Source organism: Rhinolophus ferrumequinum, chromosome 13, assembly GCF_004115265.2.
Source record: "Rhinolophus ferrumequinum isolate MPI-CBG mRhiFer1 chromosome 13, mRhiFer1_v1.p, whole genome shotgun sequence".
Taxonomy (NCBI): Eukaryota; Metazoa; Chordata; class Mammalia; order Chiroptera; family Rhinolophidae; genus Rhinolophus; species Rhinolophus ferrumequinum.
In genome coordinates this window covers 30,380,341-30,404,880 of record NC_046296.1, presented here as the reverse complement: position 1 = coordinate 30,404,880, position 24,540 = coordinate 30,380,341, and the positions used below count along the sequence as shown (strand labels likewise).

General features: G+C 32.9%; 1 protein-coding gene across 1 annotated transcript in view; it reads right to left on the bottom strand.

Moving 5' to 3' along the window:
* The window catches only part of FANCL (FA complementation group L), a 57,304-nt gene extending 33,687 nt beyond the window's left edge, over positions 1-23,617 (bottom strand). The window contains exons 1-5 of the mRNA XM_033125076.1: positions 23,490-23,617; positions 13,679-13,737; positions 12,507-12,567; positions 10,040-10,096; positions 5,493-5,593 (exon numbers count right to left, since the gene is read on the bottom strand). Of these exons, the coding sequence (XP_032980967.1) occupies positions 5,493-5,593; positions 10,040-10,096; positions 12,507-12,567; positions 13,679-13,737; positions 23,490-23,582 (371 nt within the window). The 5' untranslated portion in view covers positions 23,583-23,617. The remainder of the gene's footprint in view (positions 1-5,492; positions 5,594-10,039; positions 10,097-12,506; positions 12,568-13,678; positions 13,738-23,489) is intronic.
* Between the last annotated feature and the right edge of the window lie 923 nt (positions 23,618-24,540).

Genomic DNA, 24,540 nt, shown 5'->3' with positions numbered 1-24,540 from the left:
TCCCAAAGCATCTTGTTAATCATAGTAACCCCTTGCTCAAACATACTCAGTGAGTCCCCATCACCTGAATATGAAGCATCCTTCGTCTAGCAGACAAGAACATTCACTCTGGCCCTGATACTAATCCTCTTATGTGCGCAACCTCTCTATTCCAAAGACCAAACATGAACTGCACATTTCCGTCACTACAACGCTGCCTCCAACGATCCCTCCCTTTTAAGGTTCTATATTCCTTCCAAGCTTATCCCAATACCCACCTCCTCTAAGAACCTTCCTAAATTATCTGTATCCCAAAATGACCTCACCTTTCTGGAAACTCTCACACTGTTCCTTTTCATGTAAGTTTTGGCCATTTTATAAGGAATATACAAGCTTTATACTTCTATGTATGTGCAAATGCTCTATTCATTAAATGAACAAGGAGAAGCTATTGTCAGACTGGTTCATATTTATTGTTTCACATGTAAGTTTTAAATAACCAAATGCAAATTCTGTTTAAATTAGACACTTATCAAGACATTGCCAATTATTAAAAACACCATTTTTTTACTATTTGGTAATTTGAAGTTATTCAGTGATTCGAATATATGTGTGAAGAAAAACACTATTTATAAAGGTTATTTAGAATGAAAATCATATTCTATATATGTTCTTTTGTATTATATAACAAAAGTTATTACTGGTTATAATTAAATCATAATACTAAGTCTGTAAAACTCATATATGGTCTGACATATTATATTTGTGTGAACTAGTGTCTCAACAACTGAATACCTACCTACTTTACACAGGGAATTATTTAATATATGTTTATTTTCAATGATTATTAAGCATTATTAATTTCATTTGAAAAACGAAGTATATAACAATGGAATACTACTCTGCCATAACAAAAGATGAAATAGTGCCTTTGCGACAACATGGATGGATCTTGAGATTATTATGCTAAGCGAAATAAATCAGACAGAAAAAGTCGAGAATCTATGATTTCACTGATATGTGGTATATAAAACTGAAAACAACAAAGGAACGAGACAAAGCAAAAACTCATAGACACACACAATAGTTTAGTAGTTACCAGAGGGTAAGGGGGGAGGGAGTAGTAGATGCAACTGAAGGGGGCCAGGATAAAAAGTATAATTAGAACTATCCTAGGTAAAATGGGATGTATATCAGCCCACCTAATAAAGCAAAAGTATTTAGTACTTTTAACTCCAGGGCATTCTTAACACCGAACTGAAAATCCTGTTAAACCCTAAGGACTCTGTTTAATTCTAATTGTTTTAAATGAGTCATTCTATAAAACAACAAACAGAAGTTAACAGAAACCTATCAAGACATTTTTTTCATCACTCATCTTTGTAAGTCAGTATAACATCCAAAATCACCCACAACGGTCATGACTCCTTCATCATATGCATTGGACAACTTGCTGTTTTTAGTGTTAAGAAATTGAAACAAGTACAGAAATTACAAAAACAGCAGTCCAATTTAAGGTGGCTACTAATTCTCAGTGTCAGTTCCATTAAAAATAAAAAAAGGGTATGGGAATAAAGGGGAAAGGAACGTATTCAATCGTATTTTAAGTATTTTTTCTAACTTAATTTTCTATAATGCCTGATCCTACAGAGTTGATTAGAAATTTCAAGTATATAATTTAAAAACACAGCAAGATCTTCACTAACTTAAAGTAAGATTTTTCTTTTATTAACAGATATTACTTCTACACTAACAAATCTACAACATTATTATTTACAGTATAAGAAAAATACAGATATATAGATATGGTCTAGGTGTCATTAAGATTCTGAAAATCCATTTAAATCAATTTGTCATGCAAATCATTATGTGTGTCATTTTAAAAGATATTTTAAATTACAAAGCTAGCCAGCTGCTGAGGCAGGGCCTCAAAAGGTAGCAATTCTAGTTTGGGGACGGCACAGTTCAGGTCTCAGTTTTAGATGAGTGTCCTGAAACCCAACTAAGTCACAAAAATAAAACTGATGAGAGATTCTCTTACTCCACCAGAAAGTGTTGGATAAATACTGACAAATCTTATTCTTTGGCTTCTCACAATCCATGCAGAAAACTTCTCTTCTGTTAACACATTCTTTATTTTCTAAAGACTATAAACAAATGATTAGGTAACAGCAGCCATATTCTACTTCAATCATGCATCCTAGTCACTATAATTAAACTATGATTTTTCCACAAACCTAAGCAACAGAGTTCAAAACTATCTCTAAGGAAGGGTTAATTTTGCATATGGCCAATTTTATCCATGGTCAGATAGTAACACATTGAGGGTGAAACTAATAAAAACTATCTCCAAGTACGTGAGGGAACTTTATTGAAGGTTCCATATCCTAGTAGCACAACTCCAGGGAGTATCATTCACAAACGAGGTCTGAGCACTGGTATGCAGGCAGCCTTAGCTATATACACTCATTTTATATACAAAGTTGTTATATATCATCTTGAAACTTCTTCTGAGAATTACCCAAGAATTATATAAAGTGGCTAGCACAGCCAGTGGCATACAACAGGAACTTCATAAATGGAAGTTTTGTGTGTAATGATCCTAGTCAAGGAAGAGACAAACATTAACATTGCGACGAAGGTTATGGTAGAGGCATTCGTATCCTTACTTTTTACTTTCATCTATTATCCAAGTTAGAGATCTGTTCTTTTTTCTGTCATATCACGACAATGTATATAATGCAAAGCAAAAGTCATGTCTTTCTATTTATCTCTAAAACCATTTATTCCATAAAATATTTTTATATACTGGCACTATTTGTCTTACAACTTTGTTGATATGGGCTCTCAGGAAATCCTATAATTATGTCATAGCACTTATCACTGTTAGAATTAAACACTACTGTGATCATCTACTTAAATTCTTACTCTTCCACCAATTCCATAAGGAATCTTAAGTCTTGCCTATGTATCTTCACTGCCCTACATAAGCATTCAACAAATAATGGTTAGGTGGAAAGAAATGATTTAAAAAATCTCATGTTTGCATTCTCAATATTTCAACTAATTTTCATTACTGGAGTTCTCCCAAACATGTCACATCGCTTAGAAAACTGCCTCAAACTCACTATATCAATATAACAAACAAAACTAGAACATTTCCTCTTCCTTTCCAAACCTTTCCTACATTCTTAACTATTTTAAACATTAAGATCTTAAAATTTAAACATCTGAAAATAAGTCAAAATGATTTTTCTCTATTTTATCACCGTACATCCAAAGAATAACAGGGTCCGTGACACCAATGCCTCAAGACAAATCTTCAGAATTTCAACCAAATTGGTACTACTGCATATCAATTACTTGTGTTCTCTGTCTCTTCCTCCATTGTTCTGCTACGCTTTACTTAAAAGGTTCCATCCCAAATCTTATTCAGTAATGGCACCTTATCAAATAAAGCCTAATCTCATGAATAAACATTAACCAGCCCTTGAGGTCACCATAAAAATACATTTAAAATTACACATTTCTGGCTGGGATGGAGTAGCTTGCTACAGACCAACAATTTCACTGAGAACAACTAGAATAATCTAATGAAAGGCAAAAAAAAAAAAAAAAAAAAAAAGCCTGAAGTTATCAAAGAAATGATACGGCAACCAGGACTTGAAGGACCAAGGTTCTGACGAAGGGGGAACAGAGGAGAGGTGAGCCCACACTTTTGGGGAACAGAAGAGAGTAAGCCCACACTTTGCAGCCATTTTTCCCTTAGTTTATTTACTAATTCTGGGCACAGAGCAAAGAGAAGGACATGGGCAAAAGGCCCAGTCAGTGAACAATTATTAAGTGGCAAAACAACAACAAAAAACCTAGCCTCATTTTTGGCAATTGAGAATAGAAAAATAACAAACTTAAAGGACCAGAGTCTGGTGAAAGGTGGGGCCAGAGACCTCGACCTAATATTTTGACAATTTTCCACCAAAACCTTTGATAAATCCATAAACTGCAATGGATAAGAGGATAAAAAGCCAAGCAGAAAGTCAATGAATAAAAAGTGAGAATATTTAGAAATCTCATAATTAGAATTTAGAACCCACCAGAGGGAAAAAGCCCCATTGAATATCCCCAAGCTCTCAGTAGGCACTCTTGGAGGAATAACCCAAAAAGCAAAGCAAACAAGAGGTAGATGAAGCATTGTGAAAGGGGTCAAAAGGTATTTCAGTTATTAAAAGAAATAAGTAATGGAAATGTAATGCATGGCATGGTGGTAACAGTTAATAACACTGTATTGTATATTTGAAAGTTGCTAAAACAATAAATCTTAAAAGTTCTTGTCACAAGAAAAACTATGTGTAACCATGTGTGGTGATGGATGGTAACCAGACTTACTGTGATCATTTCATAATATATATATATAGAATCATTATGTTGTAACCTTGAAACTAATATAAAATCATATGACAACTATATCACAACTAAAAAGTACTAGCAGGAATTCTTTAGGCAGGAGGAAAATAATTCTAGACAGAAGGATAAAACTGAAGGGAGGAATGAAGAACACTGGAAGAAATAATTGTGTGTTATTGCATGTGTATATACCATATATAATATACACACACACACACACACACATATAAATATACACATATGTAAACATACACATACACACATAAACTGAAAAATTTTGAAAGTTTGTAAATTTTTAATGTAGTCTTAAAATGCAAGATAATAGCACAAAAGGCGAAGGGGGGATAAAATGTATTAAGAAGTTTTAGATCCTTGCATTATAAGGAAACTGATAAAAGTAACATTGTATATTTTGCTATATGTATTTTGTAATCTTTAAGATAATCTCTAAAGAATCATAAACCTCTAAAGAATGTATAACAAGTTAATGGAAAGAAAAATATAATAAAATTACTAATTCAAATGAAGGCAGATGAAAAGAAACAAAACAGGTGAGATAAATAGAAAACATAGCAAGATGGTAGATACAAAACGAAATATATTGGATGATGTCAACAAAATGGCATTCAAAAGTTCCAAAAGTTCTTCCCTATATAACAGAAACAAGAAAACTGACCTCAAAAGTGTCAGGAAAAAACAGGCAAATATTGGAGGTGATTCATATATTAACGTAATTGTGGAACTCCTTTCCTAAAGTATGTAAAATCATCACAGTGTACACTTTCAATTTATTATGCTTTTATTTGTCAATTATATCTCAATAAAACTAAAAAACAAAAGAAGTTAAAATAATGTTATGGTCAGCGAAAATATGGAAACATTTTACTGTGTACATTAAAATGTTATTTTTTCCAAATTATATGTACTATTTTACCTTGTAGGTCAATTTTTTTATGATATTCCTTTAATTCATAGCCACAACAAGGATTAGAGGAAACATTTTGACTGAAAGCAGGTATAAAATAAACTGCTAAAACTGCAAATATATTAAATTGAAATGTGTAAAAGAAAGGCATTTCTCTAACATGAGTATTTTAAAATAGACATACTTATCCCAGCCAAGAGTTCCTATCTCTTCAATAAGGCTTGAGTAGAACTGGGGAGGAGGAAGTGAGACATGTAGCTCTTGTTTATTCTTTAAAGCAACTTCCTGTTTAAAAGAAAAAACTTGAATCAGCTGTGGAATGCTAGACAATGAACTGTAACTGATTACAGAACACAATTTTGTAACCTTCTTTGTGCCTAAAGTGTCCATTATGTTTTACAGAAAATCCAGCTGAAACATTCCCCTTCTGATCAAAAAAAAAAAAAAAAAAAAAAAAGGGACTTGAAAAGTTAAAGGACTACACTGACGGTCACATAAAAATGTCAATTATTACTTCTTAAGTTATATAAATGTCTAACCACTATGCTGTACACTTGAAATTAATATAAAATAATACTGAATGTCAACTGTAATCGAAAACTTAAAAAAGAGGGGGAAGGGAAAGAAGAATAAGAGGTCCAAATTTCCAGGTATAAAAGAAGTAAGTCATGGGGATGTGATGTACAACATGGGGAATATAATCAATAATATTGTGATGGCATGGTACAGTGTCAGATGGCTGCTGGACTTACCATGGTGATCACTTCTTTAGGTATATAATTGTTAAATAACTATTGTGTATACCTGAAACTAATATAATATAATATTGTATGTTAGCTATATTTTAATAAAAATTTAAAAAAAGGAAAAAATGTCACTTATACCACTCAACCTTAAGACTTGAATATTCTCCTACCAAAGACGCCTACCAAAGATGAAAAAAGTTAAAAAAAAAACAAAACTCATCCCTAAGGCTTCACCATTTTTCTACTCCTACAGATATAATGTTTGATAGAAAATGACATTTACCTTTAAACAAAAGCCTGAAATCTAAATATACTTTCTAGACTGATATATTCGTATACTATTATGAATCACATCCTTACAAACAAAAATCCTTCATTATCCCAATAAATATTTACCTGCTAATTTCTCTCTTCATTCTGTATAACTCCCAGACCAAGTAAGTCCAACTATTTTGCCATCTGGCTAGATCACAGTTCCTTTCCCTAATAGGCCCACCTATGTTATTTTCTAGATAGTTTATGTTCCTCCAAACAAAACTAAAATTTACATGTTTTAGAAGCAACACAAACGTAGTTAGAATTGCTAGGCTGAAAATTACCAATTACTTCAAAAGTGTTAACCTAATCATATTTGAAGTAAAAATAATCTACAAATTACATAGATGTTCATATGGTCTGGATTACCAAAAGGTATTCTAAAATGTAAAGAAATAAAATTTAAAAAGAAATATGATACCAAAAATAACAAAACCATATGGGAACAAGTATAAAAATTATAAATGTTTCTGGTAAATGTAACCCTAATAAAAGGCATACATTTTAATCCTTTAAATATATGCTTAATCTAATAGTCCTTATACTTTTCTTTTTAACAAGTATAGGATACTATTAAAGATAACACTAGAAATAAAGAGATTTTACAAAACAGTATCTCCAAAAGAAGACTATTAGCTGAAACTACTTTAATACAGTTATAAATCCGCTTTAGATACAAAATAAACATAAAGGAAAAAAAAACAACCTGAAAAAGCAGTTCTGTAAGGCCCAGAATGTCAATTTAGATGTAATTAGAAGGTAAACTGCTAGAAGACAAAGAGAACAGTGCCTTTTTTACAAACTAAATACCTAATGTTTTATGTAAGTAGCCTGATGGTCCATAAAAATAAACGGGCATTAAGATTATCCTGTTACTAAAAAAATGAATCAGTATAGTGCTTGTACTTATATACAAAACAGCTATACATATTTCCTTTGAAATTGCTATTTTTATTCAGAAATATTAATTGTTGCTATCCACAAATATTGAAGGCAAAAAGAAACTTGGATAATAAAAATGTATTTTAATCCTAGGTCTATGACATTTGTAAGCTCTGCCTTCTTTCTACCTTGGATCAAATTACTCCCATTCTAGAACCAGAACAGGAAAAAGAGCAAAGGCTGAGAAGCAAAGCATACTTCACAGAGAAGGAGGCAAAGGTGCACAGTAGAAAACAGGCTTTATAAACAGAGGTTTTAACTTCTAACTTGAACACTGCCTACCTTTGAGGACTTAGGCACTCCATGACTCAGCTCTAAAATAGGAATAAAATAACCTACACCTCACACAGTTTTTTGTTTTTAAATATAGGTAACTGTTCATTTATTAAGTACATACTGAACTCCTACTATATGCTTGGGTATTACTAGGAAATGCCATGGGAGAGTTACCAAATTTCCTAAAAAATAAAGTAACTACTAATTTCATTTGGGCATCAATACTCTCATCAGTGATTATATTACAGGAACCCTATTACTGACAACCCATCCCAACAACTAAACCAATAATTCTTACATTTTTAGGTACACTGTCATAAATGTGCAATATCATCACCAACTGTGTCCATAATTTCTTTAGAAAGCTAAAATATATGATCGCATTTTATTCAGAAACACAATAAAAAATGTACTAAATAGAATACCATGACTGAAAGATTAACCTCAATATTTTATTTGTTTTAAATGAATGATTGTTTCTTCAAAATTACATGACCAATAGACAAAAAATAATAACTATGGTAATACTAGAAACCAAGATTTTCGGAGTAAGAGAAAAAAGATATAAGCATAAAATTAAAGGACTGAAAGTACTTTAATGCCAAATTTGAGTTGAAATATCAATGTGAACTCATGATTAATTGAAAAAGCATTTTTTCCTAGCTTTGTCTTCTCAAAAAGCCTAGAAGTAATCACAGTAAGCACTCCAGTATCTAGATTGTGGTAGCATCCAAATACCATTTCCTACAAAGAAACCACGGCTCTTTGGAAAAGTAACTGACCACGGTTCTGGAATAGGAAGAGTAAATGAATATGGAGCAAGTGATGGCAGAAACCAAAGCTTGGGTTGTGTCAGAAGAACTCAGAAGCCAATATGAAGGGCTTTATACTGACCAAAAATGGTACAATTTAAGCATCAAAAAGGAATGGTTGAAACAGATTAATCAAATATATAAAAACAAAGTTCATAATGATATTAAAAAAAAAATCATTAGCTCCCTTTGAGAGTTTCTAGGCACCAACTATTGTTCTAAAAACTGATTTAAAAAAATAAAAATAAAAAAGGAAAAGAAATGAGCACTTATCCTATCTCTCCAGTATGAGCTATACCTCAAATTAACCAAATAACTGATGAGGGGAAGTTCTTCCCTATGGAAGACTTTCAGCTAATAAAAGTAGATGATGGAACTTTTAAAAACCACCATTTGTAACCTCTAATGAAATAGTGGATGTAGGTAACGACCGTCATTGGATGCTAAAAATCATTAGGCGATAGGTTGACGGGAAACTTATTATTGGATGGATCTAAACCTATTAATCAATCTTAAGTTTTCTGAAGGAGGAACTATCAGACACTCTACACCTCCTGATGCAATATACGTAGTACAGAGCACAAAGTATTATTAGCAGAACAAATGAACCAAACTGTATTGGGACCTCTAGATCTAACTACCAAATTACAAAAAAAAAAGGTAGAAGAATATGTTAAAAGATACCACAAATAAAATCTAATAAACCAAATCTAGAATGTGGGAAATTTTATAGGATACATAATCTAGTAGATGGTATGTAAAAAAAATAGGGTTTGGGAAAGAGCAGGAGCTGCTATAAATTAAGACACTTAAGAGATACATCAACTAAATATACTGTGTGGACCTTGTTTGCATACTGATACAAATAAAGCAGCGATAGGGAATTATCACTAACTTTGTTGGGGTTATTATAGCGTATTTAAAGACAGACCAAAAACACTTAGCTGTTAAAGATACATAATGACATATTTATGGAGGAATGTACACAATGTCCAGGTTTTTCTTTAAAATACTCCAGTCCCTTTCTCCTAAACGAGTAGGGAAAATGTATGACTGGCAAAATGTTGAAGTTAGGTCATGGCCCCATGGGTATACATACATATTAGCCTTCCCTCTTCTTTGGTTTATGTTAAAAACTTGCATAATAAAAAATTTAAAAAATAATAATAATAATATCTACAGGATAAATAATCAAGTATGTTATGCATCATTGATTAACTGAATAATCAGTCTATGACACTAAATGTATGTAATGAAGCCTAACTAGTTTTGCAGTAATCTGCAGCTTTACACAAAATTGCTTATACATTGTATATCTTTATGTGTGACTATCCAATCTCTCCGTTGATGTTCAGTTCTCTCACAGACCAGCACTATATTTTATTTCTTCACCACCTGCCTAAGACTAGTTTCAAGTGTACCCAGTTTATTATATAATCAAGCTGGTTCTTATACACAGTTCTGTCCCTCATGCAGTTCAAGAAAAGTACCATCCATATTTATGCACACAATAAAAAAAACACATTAAGTGTCTGGGAGTTGAGAAGTTTTAAATTCTAATCATGTTAGTTTTTAAAGGAATTACAAAAATAATCAAGACTTACAGAATATGGAAACAGCGTTAGCAAACAAATACTTACCAAAACCATCTTCAACTCCATCATAAAGCTCATTAGGTCAGAAGAGTGCTGCATTCTCTAGATCAAAACAACATTTCCAATTAATTTCGCTTGTACAATGAATATTCCATGCACTAAAACTGAAATAAAATGCAGGTCCATGTTTATATGAAAAAAATATTAGCTATGTCTACATCATAAAAGTGTAAGAATTGGAGTATTGGTCATCATCCCTACTATTCCTACCAATTTCATTTTGAAAGAGTAATTAAAGCCTAAAATCTACTCTGGTGAGATATACTGAATTGCGTAAGAATGTCACTAAAACTTCACACACGCCTCTGTTCCTTCAGCACTGATTACAGTCAAGTCTAGCAAATCACATCATTTTTTTTTAAGTGATGGAAGTGAAGAAAGTGGAAATAGGAGCATAAACTATAAAAAACAGGCAAATCTATACAATTTTTAAAAATCTAGTTAGAATAATGAATGAACAATTATTCATCAATAATACTGTCTATTTTTATTTTTTTCTTGACCTTAAAAACCACCCATAATTATTTTTGTCCTTTCACAAATAACCCATATTAATTCAAAAGGAGTCAATCTCTCAATACGTAAAACTATTATAACAAAATGTAAAAAAAACCTTCTAAAGTAGAAAAATATTTAAGAATTATAAAACTATATTATTTCTCTTCTTGGAATCAAAATACTCTAGATTTGTTACTTTTTGTGATGTACTGTACTACAGCCACACAGTTCTGAACAAAGTCAATGTATTTGAATTTGTTCACTCTTTTTAGACACAAAAAATAATAATCTAAGATATTTCAACAATGCATGAGACATGACTCACATCTTAGTATAGCTTTCAATGGGCACATGTTTATAAAACAAAATCTCTGACTTTCCCTTCTTGTATACAGTATCCCGCCCCTCCCCCCAGTTTATTAGATATGAATAATAAATTATATCAAGGGTCTACAACTACAGCCCAGAGGCTAAGTCCAGCCAATGCCTGCTTTTGTAAAGAAAGTTGTACTGAAACGTAGCTATGCCATTCCTTTACCTCTTGTCATGGCTGCTTGGGTGCTACAAGGGCAGTTAAGTAGCTGCAAAAGAGATCTTACGGCCCACGAAGGCTGAAAAATTTACTATCTAGCCCTTCACAGAAAAAGACTGCTGACCCCCCAGCCCCAACCCATATTTACTAGTTAAAAATGATACAAGAATAGTAACATTCACCAGGACTTTGGAATAAAACAAATACTCAAACTAATACTGGGTATTACAATACTACAAGACCAGCTGGACAGCAAGGATATAAAGCAGTTACTGGGACTTTTTCTAGGAACCCTCTTGAATTGGTGAGAGAATTGGTGAATGAATTAGTGGAGAAAAACAGATCTTATTATTATACTTAGTCTTTATTAGCAAGTTTTTTCAGATTACTTAAATTTCTCAACGAATTCATTTCTTAAACTTCAGTATACAATATAAACCATCAGTCACAAGATGGGGAAGGGGCAACAGAGAGAAAACAAATAATTTACACACCCCCTTAAAAAACTGTTGTAACTATACTTCTAATAATGATAGCCTACATTCAACAAATCAAACAGTTTGTCTCCTATTATTTCTTTGTGGTTCAGTAATGCTTTATGTAAGAGTGACTGTCATTGTTAGTTATCATACATAATAACCTGACTTCAACATAAAGAAAATGTAGGAGATCGGGAACATACAAAGGAAACAAGATTCTACTTACATTTTTTTTTCTGTAAGAGGCATTTCATTTTTTTCAGTGGCTTTAGTGACAGTTTTTGTTTGTTTGTTTGTTTTTAAGTTTCTCTAATATTTAAAGGAATTTCCAGATAGAGGAACCTAAACATTAAGAAGAACTAAATTGGAGTGTAGGGGTAGGCGAAATGGATAAAGGTGCTCAAAAGGTACAAACTTCCAGTTATAAAATAATAAAAAATAAAAGAATCCTGCCTATATTTCAACCATGCTGCCTTTACATGTACTCATTACATATGTGTTTATGATCCTAAGTGATACCCACCACATCTTTTCTGTTACTAATCTGGAACTGCAACCCCATTTTTTGCCACAGACATCCTACAACTCCTAAATGAGTCCTAAGATTTTTTTATAACATTAATATTTGATCTCAGCAGAAAAAAAAAAAAATCACTCAAAAAGTGATGGATATGGATAAGGCTGAATATATTTGAAAACCCTACAGTCTCAAGGATAGAAATCAGTTTAAACACAAATTCTGCCTGGAGATGTGCTAAGGATTCTAAGAAAGAAAGCATTTTATATAATGCATGGATCCTAAAAATATTTCATAGAGATGAAACCTACAAAATTCAGCAACTACTAGTTTGTTACAATATTCTGCAAAGTAGGTCTTTTAAAAATGAGTAAATTTAGTAATTTCTTACCCTTGCTTAAAACATAAACTGTTCAAAGAACTTACCTGTTGTACTATTTGATGGTAGCCACTAAGTATCGCTTTCAGCTGCCAACTACATAGTAATCTAAAATTTTAATGGAATAAAATAATTTCATTGTTCAGAATTAAAAGGAAAAAACATATCTATGGGTAACACAAACATGCATGTATGTTAAAAAGAATGACATAAACATAATTCTGAGAGATTAATAAAACTTTTACCGCTTACAGAGTTGAAAGTCTGGTCTTCACACTGTCAGTACTAATTTTATTTCAAAATACAAATAACCGCAATCAGTAAATAATATGCAAACAGTACATCTTTTTAAAATTTTAACATACCCTATTGAACTAGATTATTCTCCAAGGAGATTAAGGAAAACCAACAGTTTTGATCATAATGTACAGAACCTGTATTTCAGAAAGTATATGCAGCAATATAATCTTCCAATTCCAGAGTAATGTAACTAAAAGGATACATACTTTTATTGTGTAAGAAGTGGTAAGTTAATGTTCATCTATCTACTGGTTCACCTCAGTTATGCTCTCAATATTGCTAGGTAAGTAACTCTTCTAGGAACCGCTTTCACTTACCTAGTAGTAGGAGGCCTCCCTGAATTTTCCCAAACTTGGCCTTTTCAAACCATCATGATTCCCTCCATTCTTGGTCTGCTAACTCCCATTCTCACCAGTAACTCTTCTGTTGGTGACAGAGTAGCTCATTCAACTGCCCATAAGAAATCCATCTCCAAATATACTTTCTGTTCCTTGCCACCAACTCGTCCCTTGCCACCAACTTGGCCACATCAATTCAATTCAGTCCTTAACTTACCTTTTGCTATGTTTTTCTCCTTAATATGTTAACTTTTGCTTAATATGTTAACTTTCTAATTCTTTTGTACTCCCCCTTTATAAATCAGTTCAGCATTTGTTAGTAAAGTTTACACAATTGCTATTTACTGCTTTAAATGAAAATAAAAATTTAGAGAATAAATGTGTCACCTTTGAAAAGCAGTTCAGCACTAGGGAAAATCATTTACAAATGCACACTGATTCGGGAAAATCAGAAATGTTTCTGGTTAACTGACTAATAAGCATTTTAAGCAAAACTCTAATGACTAGAATCAGTTTCCACAAGATTAACTGACTGCCCATCCCACAAAGATGCATGTATATAAAAAACACCACATCATCACCTTGCATTCTTCAGTTGTAAATCTTCAGGCAACAATATTCTAAGGTGGAAATCTCTTCCCTGTGGAAAATATTTAAAGGTTCAAATTTTCATCTTTCACTTAATCTTATGAGTTCACTTAATGTTAAAAATCACATAGAAAAGGCAATGTTTTCTTTCTTTTCTAAAAGAAAACTTTATCCAAATCTTTATACATGTTAAAATACAAGCAACATAATATTCCATTTGAGAGAAAATAACTGTTGGATAATTTGTAATTATTGGGAAATCAAAACATTATTAAAGAACTTTGTGACAGTAGACATAAAGAAATTTCAATGTTATTCTTAGAAAATGAATGTATGAAAAAGAAAATTCCTTCAAATTGCTTTGAACATGGAAGAAAAAAATCACAATGTAAAATAAGAATATAATATATTATAGGATTCAATTTTCTAAATTTTAATAAAATGAAAATATATTTACTCTAAATATATAGAGAAATATTTTCGTAAATCAGAATATATTTAATTCTCCCACACTCACGGGCCTTTAATAAATAATATTGCTAACATATAAAATTACTTCTTTTAATTTAAATATTCACTAACTACACATTTAAATATACCAAATTTTACTCAAGAGTCTAAGGAAGGAAGGACTATTCTCTGAGAAATATATTCAGTTTTACTTTGAGAGAGTGAATGAGTAAGCAGCTTAAACTTTGTACCTTAAATAGGATAAAACACATGAAATCTGAGTAAAGGTAAGCAGAAAAAGACAAACAAATATAATCTTTTACTCCAACAGTATAAAATGAAAAAGAGTAATAAAATTCTCGAGAAACAATTACCACGAGAATTTTAGCACAGTCTCCCTCAAAGCAGTTTCAAAAACAGAGGAACACAATTAAATGTACCCCATAACCTTTACTTTCATGGTAATATTACAGTTCTGACTTTCATTACATTTAAATGTCCTTTAAAAAAATGAAACAAAATGTACTACTGACCTTTTCAAAAGGTCAAGTAACAATAATTCACTATTTCATTAAAGCACTAAAAGGTATTATGTAGTAACTTTAACCTAACTTTATAGACATCCCACACATAGGTATAAGAACAATCTGGAATTCAAAATTTACATGAAAAACAGTAAAACTACTCCACTGATCTGTTATCTGAAAGAATAAAATTCCAAAGTACCTTATTTGCAAAATACCACCATTTTAAAAGGTCAAATGCCGTATCACATGGCATCATTTTTTTCTGATTCAAGAAAATATCTAAATTAGTTTTTAGTTAATTACTCTCAAGAAGATTTCCCAGGCTTATAGGGAACAAAAGTCGCCTAAAAGTGAATCTGTCTACACATCCTCCAAAAAAACTATATAGATCAATAGTAAGAACAAATAAAACCACAAAAATCCCATTTCTTCAGCAAAATCAGAAAGTAGAGAACACCCATAAACTTCAAATTACCTGTAGGAAGAAAAATATAAACTACTTTCCAGTGGTTTCCACTCTGGGCTCCCAGAAAGTTGGGGGTTCAGAAAATAAATGAAAGGAAGAGTTAAAAGGGGACTGAACCAAGTGCAAAACTAATAAAGAGTTCTAGTAGATCGGAATCTGGTAGAACACAGGGAGAGGACTAAATATGAACACACAAAAGTCAAGGAGCTTATCTTGGAAAAGAAATGTAGGAATAAAAGATGGTAAAAAGGCAGGCAGAGACATTGTTTGCATACTGGGTGTTAGGAGGAAAAAGTAAGCATGGGAAACTTAGGATCTTATAACAAAATAAAAATACTCAACTCCTCCCTCGGCACTACCAAAAAAATCTCCATTAAATAAACAAAATTTTGGTCACCAACAGATGTGGGTATTCTTGAATTAGTAATTTTAAAACTATTGCAAACAGCCAAACTGTTCACAAATTCAAAGGCATTATCTTCACGCCCAGCTACCATGAGACAAAGCATTTCAGGTGATGACAATCCACCATGCAAACAAAAACCACAAGTCATAAACAAATTACAATACTGAATTATATATTAAGTGAGCATTTATACCCAGATTCAGAAATTCAAAAACTAAGAACAGAAGTTGTAAAAAAAATTAAGAAAAAGACAAAATGATATTAAAATGGAAGAATAAATTAATAAGTGCTCGAGAAAGAATAGAGTAAAACAAAAATTTCAGAGGAGGGCAAAATAGAAGCAAGAAAATTGTCAAATGAGAAAAACATTAAAGACTATCAGAAAAGAAATCGAAATGGACAACAAGCAAAGAAAATCCAGTATACAAATAACTGGAGAATTTGAAAAGGAAAACAAAATAGTAGAAAAGAACATTTAAAATTATAATCCAAACATACTTTCTGCAAATTCACATACTGAAAACAAATGGACACATGAGAAGTGACTCATAAGGATCCACTCTGAGACATATCTTAATAAACAGGCTTTACAAATTAGGGGAGAAGTGAATATCTTCTAAGAAAAAGATCAAATAACTTATATGGGAAACAAAACAGGTTTCGCATCAGACCACTCAAAGCAAAATTTATAAAAAAGCAACAATGGACTAGAATGCTTAAGAAACTGAAAGGGAATTTCTGCTTCTAGCCATGATGGAATAAGAGGGACAGGATTTACCTTTCCACATTAACTAAAAAAACTGAACAAAATATGTATAAAATACTGGTTTTCAGACATCAAACAATAGGCATTGCAGGACAATGATCCTTAAAAGAAGGGAAACAAATGAAAAAAATCTCTGTAGGTGTTCAGACTTACAACCAGGAGAATTTTCAGGCTGCAAGGCAAGAATGGAAAACCAAATACAGGCCAACATTCTCCCCGATTTGAGAAGACAGAGGTGAGTTAGGTGAGGCCAAGGCATGCAGAATTCAAAAGGTACAGTACCAAAGAGGAGAGAAATATTAGGTTGCTGAAAAAGTAATTGAGGTTTTTGCAATTATTAATCTTTTAAACCACAATTACTTTTGCACCAACCTAATATATGGAGAAAAAGAAGTACAGAGAGTAAACCTAAAGAATTTCAAAGGATTCCTCAAAGGGAGACAAGTCTTTAGTACTGCCTACTGCATGGATGTGAGAAAACCACCTAAAGCTGGGGAATCATGAGAATGGAGCCCACAAAACAATCTTGGAGCTCACACAAGGCTGAGAGTAGTCATGTTCTAACCAGTCAAAGTAGAAACTCTTGTATTATAAGAACCATCAAATGAGAGCAGAAGAGTGGTAGAGCCAAATCAGTCCAGGCTAAAGTCTGTTCTGTTCCTGCCTGACAAAGTGAAAAGCAAATCTTGAAAAGATCAAACTATTGCCAAGTAATTTAACTGCAGCTTTGAACAAATCTCAAGAATGTTTAAGAGAATAAAAATATCTAGCACTCAACAGATAGAATGCACAATGTCTGCATTCAATGAAAGTATACCAGGTATACAGAGAAGCAGGGCAATAATATTCACAATAAAGAGAAAAATCAAGAAAAACAAATACAAAAATGGCAGATGATAGAACTGCTTTAAAATTTTTAAGCACTTATAATTATGTATGTCCAAGAAAGTAGAGAAAAGCATGAGTATGCTAAACAGACACAGGAAAGATATAACACCTGAATTGAAAATATACAATGTCTGAGATGAAAAATATGCTGGATGGTATTAACAGCAGATTAAACCTTGCAAAAGAAGATATCAGTGTACCTGAAACACAGGAATAGAGCATCCAAAATAAAACAGAGGAACTGGGGAGAGAAAAAAAAATAAATGAACAGACCATCAGTGAATTATGCAACAACTTACAGTTGGCCTAACATGCATGTATTTGGAGTCCCCAATATAGGGAAGAGAGAGCAAGAAACAAAAAAAATTTTGAAGAAATAATGGCTGAAGTTTTTCCAAATTAAATAAAAATACATACTCACAGATCCAAAAAAACTCCACAAACCCTACAGATGAAAAACATGAAGAAAACTACACCAAGGTACATCATAAATTGACAGAAATCAATGATTAAAAAGAAAAATCTTAATGTAGCCAAAGAAAAATAATACACTTGGTACAAGTAAAGATCAGAGTCAAGATTTCTCATAAAAAATAATGCAAGACAGTGAAGCAACATCTTTAAGGTACTAAAAGAAAAAGTCAACCAAGAATCTTATACCCAGTGAAAGTATCTTTCAAAAGCGTAAATAAACAATTTTTCAGACATAAAACAGCTGAAAGAATTCATCAGTAGCAGATACGCACTACAAGAAATGTTAAAGGACGAACTTCAGGAAGAAAGTAAATGAAAAGAAATGAAAAGCTGGACATACAACAAAGAGTACCAGAAACATTAACTATGTACGTAAACATAAAAGACTTTTTTCTTATATTCAAAATCTCTTTAAAGAATAATTAACTGTGCCAAAGCTGGGACAATTTGAGCAACAAATAAAGTAGTAATGTATTATAATCCAAAGTATAAATAAATATCCAGGAATCTATAGTGTTATAAATAATTGAATAGAGTTAAGCTAATCTCCCATACAGAATTCATTCCATATAATAAATTACATAGAAAGTCCACTTTAAAGAAGGGGGAACATGACGCCCCATTCCTCAATGGGGCTGATCATGGTGATTTCCTTCTAAAGAGTACAGTATAGAAAGTGGGTAAAAGGGGGGTGGCCAGTTAGCTCAGTTGGTTAGAGCGTGGTGCTAATAACACCAAGGTTGCCAGTTCGATTCTCACATGGGCCATTGTAAGCTGTGCCCTCCTTTTTAAAAAAAAAAAAAAAAGTGGGGAAAAAAGAGTAACTTAACAGTCAAGAAACCTGACAAATGCTACTTCAGACAAGTGATCAAGGTCAACATCAATAGTCATTAATTATATTGATAGTATGTACCCTCGATATGATGCAATGAAACAGTAAACTGTAATGTTCTTCTCAAAAACCCATAACCCCAGTCTAATCATGAGAAAATCCAGTAGAGTATCCTATAATATACTTAACTAGTACTCCTCAATAAAGAGCGTCATTTCATAATCATAAAAGATGTTAAGATCATCAAAACTAAGGCAAGTCTAAGAAACCATTATAGTCAAGAGAAGCCTAGAGACATGATAATGTGGTGGTATCTTGGATGGGATCCTGGAACAGAAAAAAGTTATTAGGTAAAAACTAAAAATATCTGCATAAAGTTAAAATCTGAATAAAACCTGAATGGAGTTAATAATAATGTACCATTATTGGTTCATTAATTGTAACGAATGTACCGTACTACGTAAGATGTTAATAACAGGACAAACTGTGTAGTAAAGAGGATGGCATATGAGAACTCTATGAAATCTGCTCAATTTTTCCGTAACTCTAAAACTGTTCTTAAAAATTAAGTATATTAATTTTTTTAAAAAGATAATTGACTGTTTAAAAGAAAATTAACAATGTATTGCAAAGGTTATAAGATAAATAGAAATATATGACAACAATAGCACAAAAGCCAAGAAATGAGAAACAGAAGTATATTGTTGTAAGATTCTTATACTAAAAAGAAGTGAAGTGGTATACTTGAAAGATTATGATAAGTTAAAGATGCATATTGTAAACCCTAGAGCAAATACTAAACAAAAGAGATAAAAATAATATAGCTGATAAACCAATGGTACATATAAAATGGAATCCTATTATTACTTAAGGTAAACAATGACAGATTTGAAATGTAGACTATAAACCCTAAAGCAACTACTTAGGGGGAAAAAAACAGCTAATAAGCTGACAGAAGAGATAAGTGCAATCAGAAAAAAGAACTCAATGTAAATTACAGAAAAATAGGAAAAAGATAAATAGGAACACATGGAACAAACAGAAAACAAACAGTAAGATACTAGATTTAAACCCAACCATATCGGTAATTATATTAAATGTAAGTGGTTGTCAGAATTGAATAAAAAAGCAAGGCCAAAAGAAATACACTTTAAATATAAAGACACAAATATGCATAAAATAAAGAATGGAAAAGACAAACTACGCCAACACTAATTAAGAGAAAGACAGAGTCACTATATTAATACTAGAAAATACAGATTCCAGGGACAGAAAGGGTCATTTCATAATCATAAAGGAATCAGTTCATCAGGAATGCGTAACAATCCTAAAATTTATGTACCTAATTTAAAAACTTCAAAATATATGAAGCAAAAACTGATGGAAATTAAAGTAAAAATTGAAAAATAAATTATGAGTTGGAGATTTCAATAATCCCTTTCATTAACAGAATAGACAGAAAAATCAGTGAGGATGTAGAAAATTTGAATAGCATTATGAATCAACTTGACCTAATTGACATTTATAGAACACTCGACACAATAGCAGCAGAATACACATTTTTTTCAAATACACACAGAACATTTACAAAGATAGACCATAATCAAAGCCATAAAATAAAGTTCCAATAAATTTAAAAGCATTCAAATCATACAAATTATGTTCTGTTACTAAATTATAAATCTATATTAAAAAGTATCTGGAAAGTCATTTAGAAAGACTTTGTTCTTCTAAGTAACTCATGAGTCAAAGAAAAAACAAGAATTTGAACTGAAAAAAGAATATCACATACCAAAATTTGTGTTATACAGCTAAAGCAGTGTTTGAAGAAAAATTCATAGCACAAAACATATATATTATAAAAGAAAACTCTCAAAAATATCAATAACCTAGTCTTCCACCTGAAGAAACTAGGAAACTTAAGATCAGAAATCAATGAAATAGAAAAATAGAGAAAAATCAATGAAATCAAAAATAGTTCTTTGAAAAGATCAATAAAATTTATAAGCCTCTATATCTTGATACATCAGGGGGAAAAAGAAAAAGACACAGAATACCAATAATAGGAATGGGGACAAGAGGTATCTACAAAATATATCCATAATTTCTTTGACACTTCTACTTTTAAGATCTGGTGCCTCATTTCTCCTTTTGATTATGGACTGGGGTTAGACTTGCTTCTAACAGAATAAAGCAGAAGTAAATATGTGTAACTTCAGAGGCAGGGGAGAAAAGGCACTGTGCAGCTTTCTGCTTGATCTCTCTGTCAAATCACTCACTCAGAGGAACCTAGTTACCATGTTGTGATGACAATCAAGCGACACTGTAGAGGTCCATGTGGTGAAGAACTGAGGCCTTCTAATCAAGAGCAATAGAAAAAACTGAGGCCTCCAGCCCATATATGTGAATGAGCAATCTTAGAAGCAAATCTTAGAGCTCTAGTCAAGCCTTTAGATAACTGACATCCTGGTCAACATCATTGCAAGTTCATGAGAAACACTGGTCCGGAACCATCCAGCTAAGTCACTCCGAATTCCTGATATACAGAAAAGGTAAGATAATAAATATTTGTTGTTTTAAGCCACTAAGGTTTGGAAAAATTAGTTATGTAGCAAAAGATAACCAATTTAGGGAGTATCATTATAGACCCTAAAGACATTAAAATGATGATATAATATTATATATAATTTTTAAGCCAATAAATTTAAAAACCTAGATGAAATGAAGTCCTTGAAGAAGAAGAAGAAAAAAAAAAACTACCAAAGTTCACTCAAGAGGAAAGGAATAACCTGATAATAGAGAAAAAAAAAACCCTCATATTAAATCATACATGGATGACTCACAAAAAAAAAGGACCAATAAGCTCCAGAGTAGAAGTTTTACAATCACACAATCACAATGCAATAAAATTAGAAATTACGAAATTAAAAATCAAAAAAAGATCTTCCATGAGAAAATATTTAAAATATTCCATTAAAAAACTCCTGGATACAGAGGAACTACAAACTACAATTATGTAAGTTCTAAAAAACAATAAAACATTACATGCCAACATCTACTTTTAAAACAGTGATCAGAAGAAAATGCAAAGCCTGAAAAACTTATATCAATAAAAATGTGCTATCATTGGCCAAATCTGAGACAATTTAAGTAAGCATCAAAATAAATAATGATTATAATCTATTAAATGAATTATTTTTAAAATCCGAGCCCATTCTGATATAAATAAATGGAAAAGAAAGGAACACTACTCCTTATCATAAAATGCTAATTAATATAGAAGAAATGATGGAGTTAGAAAATCATCATTTGTCAACCATCACTGTATTAACTGACTCAAGCAAATCAATAGATGCAATAACTGGGGTGTGTGGGGTGGGTGTGGGGGTGTGTGTGTGTGTGTGTGTGTGTGTGTGTGTGTGTGCGAGAGAGAATAAGAGAGAAAGAGAGAGAGAGAGAGAGTTTGATGCCTCAAAGTAACTCCCTAAAAGTACTTAATTACAAAAGGAAAATCTGGCAGATGCCACTTTAAACAGGTCATCAGAGGTAACAATCTTTCTGTGGCATCATCTCTGCCAAAAGTGCATAATCTGAACTTGATGGGGAAACATCAGTCAAACCCAAATTGACGGACACTCTACCTAACAACCAACCTGTGCCCTTAAAAACTGTCAAGTTCATGAAAAACAAAGACTAAGGAACTGTTCCATGTTAAAGATACACAACTAAATGCAATGCAAGATCTTACATCAAATGGTAAGGGACTGGGAAGGAGTATAAAATAGGTAATTGCAACATTTAAAAAATTGAATTTGTACTCTAGATTAGATAATGGTATTATGTATCTATCACAATTAAATTTCCTGATTTTGATAACTACTGTGGTTATGTATGTGTGTTGTTGTTCTCCTACATACACTGAAATGTTAAGGAATAAGAGAGAACCATGTCTGCAACTTAATCTCAAACTGTTCAGCACATAATATTCCTAGTGGCAGGTAAAAGTTTCATTTAGCAAGTGAATTTGATAATTCACTATTTTTGAAGATTATATGTTTTAAGACTTCAAAACATGGTAATGTCTAGGATATAGCCCCTATCCTCAAACAGAATGAGTGCTGGATAGGGTACCGATGTTCAGTGGAATGGTCAGGGAACAAAAGTCTATACTCAAAATTCTAAGGTATCTTGGTGCAAATGCAGAAGGGAACAATTCAGACGTGCAATCAGCCTGAGTTTAAGGGATTCTGTTGCAATCAGGAACAAGCAATTGAACCTCTCCATTTTCTCATGTATTGATTTACTCAACTGTAAAACGTGAATTTTTTTTTTTTTTTAATTTCTGCCTCAAAGGGCTAAGGATTAAGTGAGATCGTGTTCTCGGAAAGAGCTTTGTAAACTTCAAAGCCCTCCACGTGTGTACTATGTGTAATAAAGTCCAGAAGAGAGAGTACTTGGAATCAGCAAAGGTAATTAATTCTGTTATCAAGATTTCCTACAAAATCTCTCAACTGGATGTGTTTGGTACACATGACTTGACAGAGAGCCAAAACGTTCTTTCTACAGGAAACACCAATATAATTAGCACAGATTCCCGTGAACTGCCACCAACCATCGTGAAGGTCGTGGTTTGTGAGAATAGAGGTTGCCAATAATTTGCAAAAAAGAAGAACAGTTTAAATGTGGAGCAAACGCTGAATTAGGATAGGAGAGAGGTAAAACTCAGAGCGGAGGAAGAAGGGGCGTGGCCTTCTGCCCCGACACGCCCCCCCCCCAATGGCGCGCGCGGGCCTCGCGGCAGTTACATCTGGTGCAGTTACACTGGCCCAGACTTGGAGGCGGCGGCGAGGAACAAACCTCTAGTCTACCAGGAGTCATTAGGTGCCGCCCCTCTCAATTCCAGCTCCTAACCCCTTCGGTCACAGACTTCCAAGGGTGGAGCTGTGCCGCAAGAGAGAGGCTCTCCTAGCGAGAAAGCAACACCGGGGCGAGTACCTGTGCCGTAATGAAGCCTTCATACACGGTTTTCGCCCGGTTTTGGGGCAGAAGCAATGGGCACTGGTGCATCAAGCTCGCTGGCGTCTCCATGGTTCGCCGTCAGTGGGGCCGCGGGGGGGGGGGGGGGGGGGTGTTTAGGGCTCTGCACATGCGTAGTCCCTCCTGCGCCCGGGGAGCGGAGAAGCGGAAACTGGAGCCTTGGCGGGAAGAAGTCTCGAGGATTCCGCGGTCTGAAAGGAAGGTCTAGAGGTAGTGAGGTCTCCTGGGCTCCGTTTAAGTAGGGGTGACTCATTAAGAGACAGCCTTGGCCTCAACAAGAAAGGGGTGGGAAGGTTGTTCTCAGGTTCACAGATCTGACTGAACAAAATCATTCTAGCCTTGGCTGTTCCAAGAACACTTTAGGTGATTTTGTTTGATGTTATTGAAATACGACTGCTACAATTTTGGAGCTGGATTTCTTCCAGTATAAGATGTGTTTTTATAGTCTGCGTGTTGTAATACTTCTTTCATGTTGAACCTGCCTCATCTCCCCTTTTTCACTGTAATCAATCTATTGGCCTCCTCTACAGGGTTTCCTGGATGCCCACAGCATACTGAATTATGTATTCTGTATATAACAATATTATATAATGTATTATAAACCATTCAATATATCACATACAGTATATTACAGTTCTGTGGCTTACCAAGTTGAATCATATATTATTGTATTTGAGACCCACAAATATGTATGTATTGATCCTAACTCATGTCAACACCAGACTGAGTTCTGATACACTGCACTCACAGGTATCTAAGACAAAACATGAGGAAAGGTTGCTGATGGACGATGAACCAAAGTTAATTTTTCTTTGACAACCATTTTCTACATTTTTCTAACTTAGGAATGATAATCACTTATTCCCTTTTTCTAAGGGTTGATTAAATAAGGAATTTACTGATATTTACTGCATGATTATTTGGTACTCCAGTCAGATTCAGTGCATAACATTTTTGAGACCTAGTATTTTCAAAACATTCCTGTATTATGTCAAAGGCTGTGCAAAAA